Here is an 11,158-nt window from a genome sequence, read left to right on the forward strand (position 1 = left end):
AGTGAGGTTGGCTGTCCATCACAGGTCAACAGGACAACAGGAAACCTCTGGTGCAGCTAGCCCTATGGAGACAACCCTGAGATGTCAACCAGCCAACCAGCCAACCAACCAACCAGCCAGCCAGCCGGTCGGTCGACTAACCAGGTGGTTTACAGGGCGGCTGCGGCTCAGTTGAGAGAGCGATTGTCTAACAATCGGGAGGTTGTGTAGTTTGATTCCCGTCTCCCTCTGTCCGCATGTGAAAGTGTTCTTGGGCAACACACCGAACCCTAAATTGCCACCAGTGGATGGATTGAGTCCCTTTGCTTGAGAGACACCTCTGCTGGTGTGTGAATGTGTGTCTGTGTGAATGTGATAGTGCAGTGTAAAGTGCTTTGGGCTCTGCTGTAGCAGTGTGGAAAGTGCTATATAAGTGTAGTCCTTTCGCCAACCAAACAATTTTTTGAATGATGAACATAAACATAAGCCACATACAGTAGCATAAATATCAGAACCAAAGGCATACATTTCTCAATTACATAAATTGACCTTAAAGTCTCATCTTAAATGAGAGAAACAAATCTCCTATAACCTCAGTCTCCATCCAATTCTATGTTTTTTATGCACTGATTGTGTTTCCTGTGGTTGTTATTTCCTCTCAGTGCAGTTTGTGTAAGCAGAACCTTTATCGGGGGATTTTAAGTTGATACTGATGAAAAACCAAGCGATACCCTTCTAAGGAAAGCCCCCTTCCTCACCACTATACGGGCCCAATTACAGATAATTCTAACATATTCTTGTTGCAGACAGTGTGGTGAAGCAGTTGCACCGTAGCCTGGGACGTCGGGCAACCTTGCTCATCCAATTTTGATAAAGTCTCAATAGGTGTAGTGGGTTGTTCTAAATCAGATGGGCTTGAGTCTGGGCCAACTCTTTCTGAGTGGAATTTGAACATTCTCTGCGTGGGTTTCCCGATACTCCGGTTTACTCACAGAGCCCAAAAACAAGTGGGGATTAAAAGGTGACTCAAAGTTTCCCATCGCTGTGTGATTTTTCTCTGTGTGGTTACTGTGGAGGACCATTATCTGCTGGGTGTACCCTGTCTTTCCACAGAGTAATCTGGGATCAGCTCGAGGACCTTTCGACCCTGAACTGGATGAAGGGGTATAGAAAATTGAAGGATGGATAAATCAAAACAGAGGAAAATGTCATCAGGATATACCGAGCATGTCAAAATTTGAATCAAAGTAAAAAGCAGTTTGTTTTAATTGCAATCTTAAGTTGTAGCAATTAATTCCATCATGTGGACTCAACGTCGTCGCATTCTTTGGGAAGGTCAACTTGGACTTGTCCTTCTATCTTCCTATTCAACACTCATATTTATAAATGATGGTAGGAAGCCAGAGAAAAGCAATGCAGGCACGTGGAAAATACACCGTTCCACAGAGAAAGACCTCTTTATCCAGCAGGTTCATCATTCTTATTTAACATACTGTGGAAAACACCATCGTAGGCACAAATAAAACACTCACCTCCACAAACGCTAAATTGGGTCAGTTGGTCCACTGCTTCAGTGCACCGGTACTTCAGTATTGTCATTTGAATCAAACACATTTCCTACAGAAATCTATTCATCTTCTTTAGAATCACAATCTTGTTGTTGTTGTTTTCACACTTGCCTCACAGTTTGGTTCCAAGAAGTGTGAATGAGTGAGTTTCACTTATGGGGCACAACTGCGTCTATATCGGATGAAAATCTGTTCACAAGTTCTCCTTCACAGAGGTGAGGTTGTTACTTCTCCAGGCTTATGAAACCGCCTTTTTTTTCCCCACCAAAACAGTCAAAGTGGCCAAAATGTGCTTGCTCTGTGTGCATCACTTTCAAAGAGTAAAACCTCTCCTAGAACCACAGCCGCCACAACGCAACTGTTTGAACAGACTGAGAGGTACTCTCTCAAACATTGTGACCTTTAATCTTACAGGAAAGTAAGAGTAATTTCACTTTGAGAAAAAAAAAAAAACAAGTTCATGTTTCCATTCGAAGCTGGGATTTCCTTCGTAGATTTCAGATGCTGCAGACGCCTCCTTTTGGATGTATAACACAGCAAACATAAGATATATGTAAATTCCCTACATGTGTCTTCAGTGACATGAATAATATGCAAAAGTCCCGAAAGTCAAACAGATCTTATACAAGTGGTTGTCTTTTATTTTCCCTTTCCACCCTCCTTTATAACCTGTTTGCCCTTTTGAGCAAAACTTCATGAAAGAGTTGAAAAGTGAAGCTACTCCTGCAGCAGCAGTGAGATGCTGCTCCAATATTGATGAGTGATGAGATGACACAGTTTTGATAATATCAACGACAAAAAACGTAGTATCTTTTTGAGTCGGTCAGATGCGCTTGCCAAGTAGTGTCCAGTAGGTGGCAGCAAAAGTCAGAATGAATTGGTGCAATCTTATTTCACGTTGTGAGCATTGTGATCAACGTTTATCAATTGTGCACGTGAGTCGCAACAGAGCATTAAAATCATCGTAATTTGTGACCAACAAAGAGCCTTTATTTTGATTAGTATGCAACTTATATAAAAAAAAGTGATTCTTCAGTACAACTGGTTTAAAGAGTGATAAATCAAAACGTGTGAATACAAAAGTTTAAATGATCAGAATTCTGAATTTCTTATTTGAAAGAAACATCTGAATTCTAGTTGAACAACTGAGAACATGCTCCATGGAAAAACAGTTTGCTACAGGTATAGGAAGGTTGAATATTTATAGATCCCGGTACAAATGACAGGTTTTAGAGGTAAAGTTGTTTAAAAACTGATGACTGTGAGTTAACTATAAGTTGTTATATATTTTTTAAAAAATGCTTTTTTTAAAATACATCCTCAACAATATCACTAACAATGATCTTGAAGTACATATGTAGATAAATTATATATAAATAAATGAATAAAAATGAAATACAAGTGATCAAAGTAGGTTTGTTCTCATCTCACAAGAGCATGTATATTGAACTTGGCATTTTAACAGCTGGCATCCTGGGTGTTTCTCTGATGTTGAAGCTTCGGTGCGTGCTGTGGGGCAGGCAGATGGTAGCGTAGCTGCTTGCAGAAAGAAGAAGAGGGCAGCTTTGAGCTGTTGCCCCTCCAGGTGACACGGCATCCGGGCTTTGTGAGGAGCTCCAGAGTCTCTGGTAATGGCCTCTCTATGGTGGTGGTCTTAGCATCGATTAGGATGAAGCGAGTCCCCCGCTTCAAAAGGGCTGCATGGATGTCAGTCAGGACGTCGGGGCCTGTTTCAGATTCTGGTGAGGTGGGAACCAGAACCACCGCCCGGCTCTGCTCCACGCAGTCCAAAACTGCCTCTGCAGGCCAAACACACACATTTGTTAGTAATAAAAACTCCAGTTTCAAAACACTGGGACAAGGAAAATGTAAGTAAAAAGTTGATGCAACAATTTGCAATTCTTACAAACTCAATATAGAAAACATGCCAAATGTTTAAGATGATACTTTTTTTTTGAGAGGTACAAGTCATGGCATCTGTGGTAAAATTGAATTAAAAATAAGTTGGTTTCAACTGGAACTCTGTATGAAACCATACCTTTCTCTGGGACAACGTTTTGGTTGAAGAGACAGAGGCTGTAACCAAACTGCTCGTCCAAAACATTCACCAACCATTTCCTGTCTTCTTCATTGAGTGCTGTATCTGCGTCGCTCTTGTAACTCATCAAATAAGCGTCATAGGTTTTTCCATCTGATCGAACAAAAACAACCGTTTAACATGGTTTGGCATACAACAGCTTATGACGATGGCTGTGTTATATAGCTGAGATAAACAGAGGTAAGGTTCTCTTTGAAAATATGAGTACAAAAGAATATTTAACGTAAAAGAAACATTTATACCTGCAGCATGGCGACAGCAACCAAGCGTGTCTCGAAGGTAAAGAGCAATGTGGATTTTAAGTTTCAGGCAAAGGAATGCCGTTACAATGATCAGTCCTAAAAAGCCAATGATGCAGGAGGCCAGGCGGACGGAGGAAAGATGAACTGTTGGAAAAAACAAACCGTTGACTCAAATCATCAAAAGAACAATAAGGACATGTTTAAACTGAACTTTGTGTTAGCCGTCACCTGCCTTTATTAGTACCTTTCAAGCAGCATTTATATTAAAGTGCTCTACTAAAACAGCAAATGTGTTTGTGTCAGTCATCTGCATGTTGAACAGTAATAATGACTGAAAAATAGTAAAGTTTCACTTATTAAAATGCATAAAGGGACACAGATCTGTATAATTATATGACGTTAAATGTCTAATGTGTGTAGCTGAAGAGTTGAGTGAAACCAGTCAAGAAAACCTAACAAATTAAGAAATTCAATATTTAAATATACTGATTTTATAAAAACAAGCTCACTATATGAAACGATAATTCAAACAAACATGAGTAAGGTGAAGGGGCAAAGAGTTGAAAGATTAAAGCAATAGAGCTTTTTTTTTTATATTACTAAGAAGTAAAATACCGTAGTCAATATCACAAAATATTATAAATACACTAAACAGTCAACTAAAAGATTACTGAACAAAGAGCAAACGAAAAGCTAGTTTTGAAAAACAAAGTGAATACATCCCTTAGCAGGTTATGACAAATATAAAAGTCATTTCTTACCACATTTAAATCTCATTCCAATTATAAATGCTCTATGATAAAGTAAAATGCAATATTCTCATGTGTTCTTCCTTCTGTCAAAATGTAAAAGCCTTCTGGTAGTGAGCTTTACATGTTGTGGCCCTTGGCAGTGATTGAAGTTACAAATCTAGACAAACCAGCGCAGACCTAAAGCAAACCACTGAACTACAGCAAATTTAAATCACTTGCCATTTTTTCTGAGCGTGATGGTGACAAACGTGGGCTCCTGTTGGTCGGATTCCAGTTTGCAGGTGTAGACTGTCTGCAGATCCTCCTCTGAAACTTTCCTAAAGACGAGACTCGCCGTCATCCGTGTTTCCCCTGAGCCACGAACCCTGTTCAGAGGGAGAAAAGCACGGCGGACGATTCAGATGCACTGCTGCGTGGAAAAGGGATGATGATGATGGCGATGATGGTGAGGACATGTGGGTACTGAATGCATCAGTGTTTCCAAACACAGTGGTGCGAGTTAAGACGTGTTTGGAATATTTACCTTGTGGTATTGTAGAAAACTGGAAAGCTGTCATTCTTTTCCACAAACGACTCATTGCTCAACCAAAACACGTCATCAAAAAATGAATACAGATCAGCTTTGCAGTCGATGACTTTGGGTGAGCCTAGAAGAGGCAAAGTTCACACAGATATTACAACTGAAACCTGGTGCCGCGTGTTCTTTCAACTATACATATTATATGGATACAGAGAATGAAGCGAGGAAAAAAGTAGAACAAATAGAAAAAAACACAATAACTCACCTAAATCTACATAAAACACCTGGTTGTTCTGTGGCTGAGTGATTCTTGACACTGAGAACACTTCTGTATATTGAAAAGACACTTTAAATTCTCAGATTATGATTTGAATGCATTCGACAGTAAAAGTGCTGAACAACTTGTTTTTCTTACTCTTTGGTTTGACCTGGAGTACCACCCTGAAGGTGATATTATATGTATGACCGAGATACAGATAAGGCCTGGTGCATGTGTAGACGCCACTGTCTTTTTCATCCACACTGGAGAAGTAACTGTCTCTCTGAAATGGATCGCCATCCTAAAAGACAGAAAACCAAGTTGAAATGTGTTACGGCTGCTGCCATATTGTTGTGGCGTGTGTGTGCGCAGGTGTGGCTGTTTCTCTCCCTCTGCTTCACCTTCAGGCTCTCAGGCATGGAGGTGATTATTGAATAATTGGCAGGAGCACCAGACCATCCAGGAGAGCACGCCATCCTCCAATCATGGGTGGCCATGGGAGGAGCCTCCTCTTCAAAAGCTTCGCGGGAGGATCATTCTGGAGAGGCTGTGTCTGATCAGTGACCTGTCTCTCCTTGGTCGTCTGGCTCAGCTGTAGAAAACTGATCTCTGTGTTCGGCCTTGAGTTTTGTTGAACTGCCTGTGCAGTTGTGTGGCCGTTTAGTTAGCGTTTGCTTTGTTTATCAGTAGGGATCACCTTTTGTAGTAGTTTTGTTTCCCCTCATCTTGTTGAGTTCGGCTTTTGGTGTCCCTTAGTTTCTGTAACCCTTTTTATTTATTAAACACCTCTGTTTACCTTCAACATCTGGGTTTATGTTACTTCCTTCCTCCTTTAAGAGCCCTGGTCGTAACAAAATGCAGATCAGCTAATCATCAAAATTGGAGGAAATAAAATGTTCTTACAGCTCAACACTTGACAAATAAATGTCTCTGAAACTCCGGAGTGGGCTTTGGGTAATTACCTTGTGCCAGATGATGGCGGAGCTGCTCATGTTTGGGGTTTTGACTGAGGGGATGTTTCTGTCTGGACACGTCAATTTGCAGGATTCCTGAGCGTAGCATATCAGAGGATACTGATTCCACGCTTCAAACTCTTTAGACAGTTCTGAGTGTACAGTCAGCCTGAACCAGGACTGCCTGTTACTGCCCCTGTAATGAAATCAATTATGAATTGTAAAAATGAACACATTAAGACTTTTTTCAAATTTTTCCTCGTTGCATTTCTATGTCCAAATTTAGTTCAAGGATAAGAACTTTTGTACTATATAGCATTAAATCATACCAAAACTATCAGAATGTGGGTTTAAAATTGTGGATAAATGTGACTGTCCTGCTGGTGTCACTGAGGGGACAGTATTAAAAATGGATGAGTTGGTTCGACAGTTTTGTGGATTCATGGTTCATATAGAAATAGATGGTTCATATAGAAATAGATGTCATTGCGGAGTAGTGCTTTGACCTCAGACCTCAGAGCATACATGTCAGAATTTGATCATGGGCCTTCCTGTGTATAGATCTGAAGTTATCCCAAATCCTGTGCACAGTCTGGCTATCGTGCTTCCACGATTCAAACACAGAAAAAGGTCACAGATAAACTGTGTGCTTCCCTGTGATTAACTCAGAATTTGTCCTCGATGTGTGTTGCCCTGTGTCTGATACCAGCTGGGACAGGCCTCAAATTAAAGCAGTTACTGTATAGATGAAGGACGGATGACTGAGTGGACTGTTCATGGAGGATGAATTTAGATAGATAGATAGATAGATAAAAACTTTATTAATCTCCCAAGGGAGAAATTCCGGTGTCCAGCAGCACACAGATCATTCACATGCAAATAAATAACAACAGTACAATAAATACAAGTGCTCGGATTGTACTTGGTTTGGCTCAGGCACATCTGTTATACAGCCTGATTGCTGAGGGGATGAACGACCTCTTGAAGCGCTCAGTTCTGCAGCGCAATGACAGGAGCCTGTTACTCCGCTCACTTTTATTATCACAATTTATTACTTTTAAGAGTGCTTTGAACAAGTCTTGAATGACCTTTAAACAGTTTGAGCCCCCTGACATCCATTATTTTCATGATTTTGAGATGTTGTTACTTTATGTATGAGTTGATAATATACGCACATGTCTGACTATACACAGACCTACAAAGAGGTTTGTATTAAATATCAGAAGCAGACATAAAAGCTACGATTTCCCATGTGCTGAGGTGAAATTACTTTCTCGTAAAACAGGAAAGGCATTTTTTAAATAAGGAGTTTATAAATCTCACCCAAAAGAGCAAGAATAATTGCCCTCGTGGTCTTCAGAAGCTCTGAGAATGATAAGACTCGTCCCATGAAGCAGCACGCCCTTCCGCCTCTGCTCTGCTAACGATGAGCTGGTCTTGGTGAGACTCATCGCCCGGCTGGTCCAAAACGGTTCAGCACCATCACCGCTGCACTGGCTACACCCAGGGCAGAGCAGCACCGCCATTTCCCCTGCCCTGACGTGTCGTACCTGGGGTTTCAGCGGACGCACACCTGCAGATGAGTGACACATGTTCAGCACAACTTGTCAAGTAAATGACTTTCAAATGAGCATGAGGATGGGCATTGCCTTCATCAGACGGGATAAGTCAAACATCACATTGATTATGGCGTTCATGCATAATAAAACTAAACGGCAAACCAGTTATCTAAAGATGAAGATAAACAGATATGACGAAAGTGCTTGTCTGAAGATGTCTACAACAGTAAATACATGATACCATGAGCTACAGCACCTATTGGTTTAGTTTAAATGCATTCATTTTTCTCCAATAATTCAGTGGTACAATTAAAATAAATACCTATTAAAATTTTTAAAAAGTGGAAAATTTTAGAAGATCTTGGAAAAATGCTTGTTTCACTTAACAGAAAAAGAAAAAAATGCTTTGCTGTTTTAGGGATGCATGTTCTGCATGTTTGAGCTTTGTGCCTGACACCTCCTCACAACCTGCTACTCTACAGACGATTACACATGATAATAATCACAAACAGCCCTTCAAGAGAATATCATGAAATTCAATTAATTAATTGAGGGGTGTGTGTTCAATTATTATTATTATTTTTTTAACCAATGACTATTGTGGGGACGCACCCTCATTTTATTATTAACACATTTTTCATGAACAACATCATCACTTTCTTAGAGCAAATATCCCAGTGCTGACAGGTCACCTGGATGGGTCCCTGAGCAATACCATTGGCTCCGAGCAGGGTACTGTAATGCAGCACTGCTCCAGTTAGGAGCGACTACGAATGGAAAGAGGAACTCCAAAGAAACATTTTCCCCAAAGGGATAAGTGTAAAAGTAGGTTTATATGTCACAATACCACAACTTGTTTGTTACTCATCCAAACATGTCTCCACAAGCTGTCCTTCATGACTAACAGGATTACACACATTGTGTGTGTAACCTTCAAACATGCAACACAAACGTCACTGGAACAGGAATGCTGTCACTCCAGCGGTGACATTTTATTTCAATACATTTCCACAGAAATTTCGCAAGGAGTTTATGACTCAAATTTGAGTTCAGTAACAAGTCAGTAAATCTGGGAACATTGGAAAATTTATGGACGATGACGAGACTTGTATAGTGTTTTTACACTGCTTGAGGAGAGCCCAAAGTGTTTCACACTGTCAATCACATTCACCCATTCACTCACACTGTGTGTGTGCTGTTACTTTCACAGATCTGATTTCCCAGGGATTAATGTATACACGATAGACAAACCAGCTTATTTCTTTTTACTAACATAAAAATGTAGCAGTTTCTGTTAGACGATGTGTTATTTGTGTTACAGTATGTCCAAAAATTCTGTGATTTTTGGCTTTGTCTATGATGTGGCGTCCACTGATTACGTCTCACATTAGAAGGGACGGGGTTGGTGACGTATGGGTGTGTGTAGAGGTGTTGTGTGTTGATGTGTGGGGATATAAGGAAGTGGGTGGTGACATAATGTGGTTGGAATCATAGAATTGTATTTTAAGGCTAGATGTGTCACTCGCCCTAACGGCCAGTGGAGCCAAACGTCCACACTTGGCGGCCATCATGCTACAGGCAGCTGGTTCATTCATAGCACTATGTTCATCCACTTTAACAACTATAACATGATCAGTTTTCTGCCGATTTTCAGTTTGGTTTGTTATAAACTTCAAAGATGTACTTATGACACTGCATACTTATGAATAATTTTAACCAAAGAGCTCTATTAACAACACAAGTGTGTATGTTAAATCAAGATATAGGCTACAAAACCTCAGGTATAGAATGAAAACTGGAGAATTTTTTTATGTATTTATATTCAAAATATATGAATATTACTAAGATGATAAAACAATGCAAATTATTACATGTTTGGTTTCAACGATTGATAATTCCAATAACTTTATTATATTCATAATGTATATATATATATATATATATATATATATATATATATATATATATATATATATATATATATATATATATATATATTACATTATAATTCATTTTTCTTATACTCTTCAGTGACTTTAAAGCTTGTGTCAGGAGTTTTGCAAGAGAGAGGTTTTTTTAATCCAACATCTCGAAGTTCCGCCCTCCCTCTGCTTTCATGAGCGACCAAGCCACGCCCCTTTAATTGTGCACGCGAATTATCTGTCGGGTGCAAATGAGTACCTCCGAGTCCTACAGCATCCTCCACGTTTAGCTGTTTACGGTGGATGTTCAGCAGACCGTGGATATATCCGAGGTAAGCGGGGCGGCTGCTGCGGAGCACCTCTGCCTGGGCGAGTGCGCGTGCTCTGAGGCTGCGTGCACACTTTGATTAACAGCGCCACAAGGCGGAAGCTCCAAGTCTATCGGCTGACGCTGACCGGTGAGACGAAGGCGGGGCTCATGAATAAATTTTTATATTGCTTTATGCTAATATTATATTGTAGTATCGAACCAGACTGACAGATTTAAGCTCTGTTGAAAAATTATACATACGTTGGAAACGAACGGAAACTCCGGACATGAGCTTTAATATCTTAAAATATGTATTACATTTGAAGCCCTCCTAGCAACCTGATATATACTTTATTTACCCAATGTGAGATTTAACTTTACAAATACACAGAGCATCGAGTGAGAGTGAACTTGAAATGAACACAAACTAAATTCATCACTGTTTCATGTATTTGTAGTTGTACTGTATCAAAACAAAACAAACAAACAAACAAACAAGCAAAAATGAAATAAAAATGAATAATTTCTCAGTCTTTGATAGCTGCTATCAAATGTAAACAGGGAAGCAAAAACATGGAATCCATCTGTTTGTCTGATTGAATTTTTGGAGTTTAAAGTTTAACCGCTAACGCACTGAAATAGAGGCAATACACACTGAAAGACCTGAAAAACACGAGTTTAGCTCCGGTTGCCCCTGTGTTGCTCCATCAGAGAGTGAAAAGTGTGAAAGTGTGAAAGTGAAAGCAATGAAGAAATATTGAGATGATGGCATCTTACCTGCCAGTGATGTTAGGAGGAGGGTAAGAAATATTGTCCTCTTCATTCCAATGTCTTCTTACGACAGGAGTTATGAACCAGTGTAGTCTTGTCAGCGATCAAGTTTATATGCAAGCACAAACTGAAACCGAAAGCAGAAGTCTGGGGTGTTTCTTTATTTTTGTAGTAGTCCCTTGCCCTGACATGTTTACTTTCACGTCCTGTACATTCATGTGGTTT

At 39.9% G+C, this 11,158-nt stretch overlaps 1 protein-coding gene across 1 annotated transcript; it reads right to left on the bottom strand.

Moving 5' to 3' along the window:
- Positions 1–2,524: 2,524 nt before the first annotated feature.
- On the bottom strand, positions 2,525–11,054 carry LOC115389218 (interleukin-18 receptor 1-like). Its single transcript, XM_030092694.1, has 10 exons — positions 10,940–11,054; positions 7,695–7,944; positions 6,381–6,567; positions 5,575–5,719; positions 5,425–5,487; positions 5,163–5,286; positions 4,859–5,004; positions 3,888–4,031; positions 3,586–3,738; positions 2,525–3,346 (listed from the first exon to the last, which is right to left on the bottom strand). Exons 1-10 carry the CDS (start codon positions 10,983–10,985, stop codon positions 3,006–3,008), a joined length of 1,599 nt encoding a protein of 532 aa, XP_029948554.1. The 5' UTR covers positions 10,986–11,054; the 3' UTR covers positions 2,525–3,005.
- Positions 11,055–11,158: the final 104 nt, after the last annotated feature.

This window comes from Salarias fasciatus, chromosome 1, assembly GCF_902148845.1.
Source record: "Salarias fasciatus chromosome 1, fSalaFa1.1, whole genome shotgun sequence".
In the NCBI taxonomy this organism is placed as follows: Eukaryota; Metazoa; Chordata; class Actinopteri; order Blenniiformes; family Blenniidae; genus Salarias; species Salarias fasciatus.

Excerpts from the sequence above, each read along its gene's own strand:
- LOC115389218 (XM_030092694.1), bottom strand. The coding sequence starts at position 10,985 with ATGAAGAGGACAATATTTCTTACCCTCCTCCTAACATCACTGGCAG. Across the intron at positions 5,488-5,574 it reads ACTCCAGGTCAAACCAAAGA|AAGTGTTCTCAGTGTCAAGA; the intron begins GTAAGAAAAACA and ends TTCAATATACAG. Across the intron at positions 3,739-3,887 it reads TTGCTGTCGCCATGCTGCAG|ATGGAAAAACCTATGACGCT; the intron begins GTATAAATGTTT and ends TTGTTCGATCAG.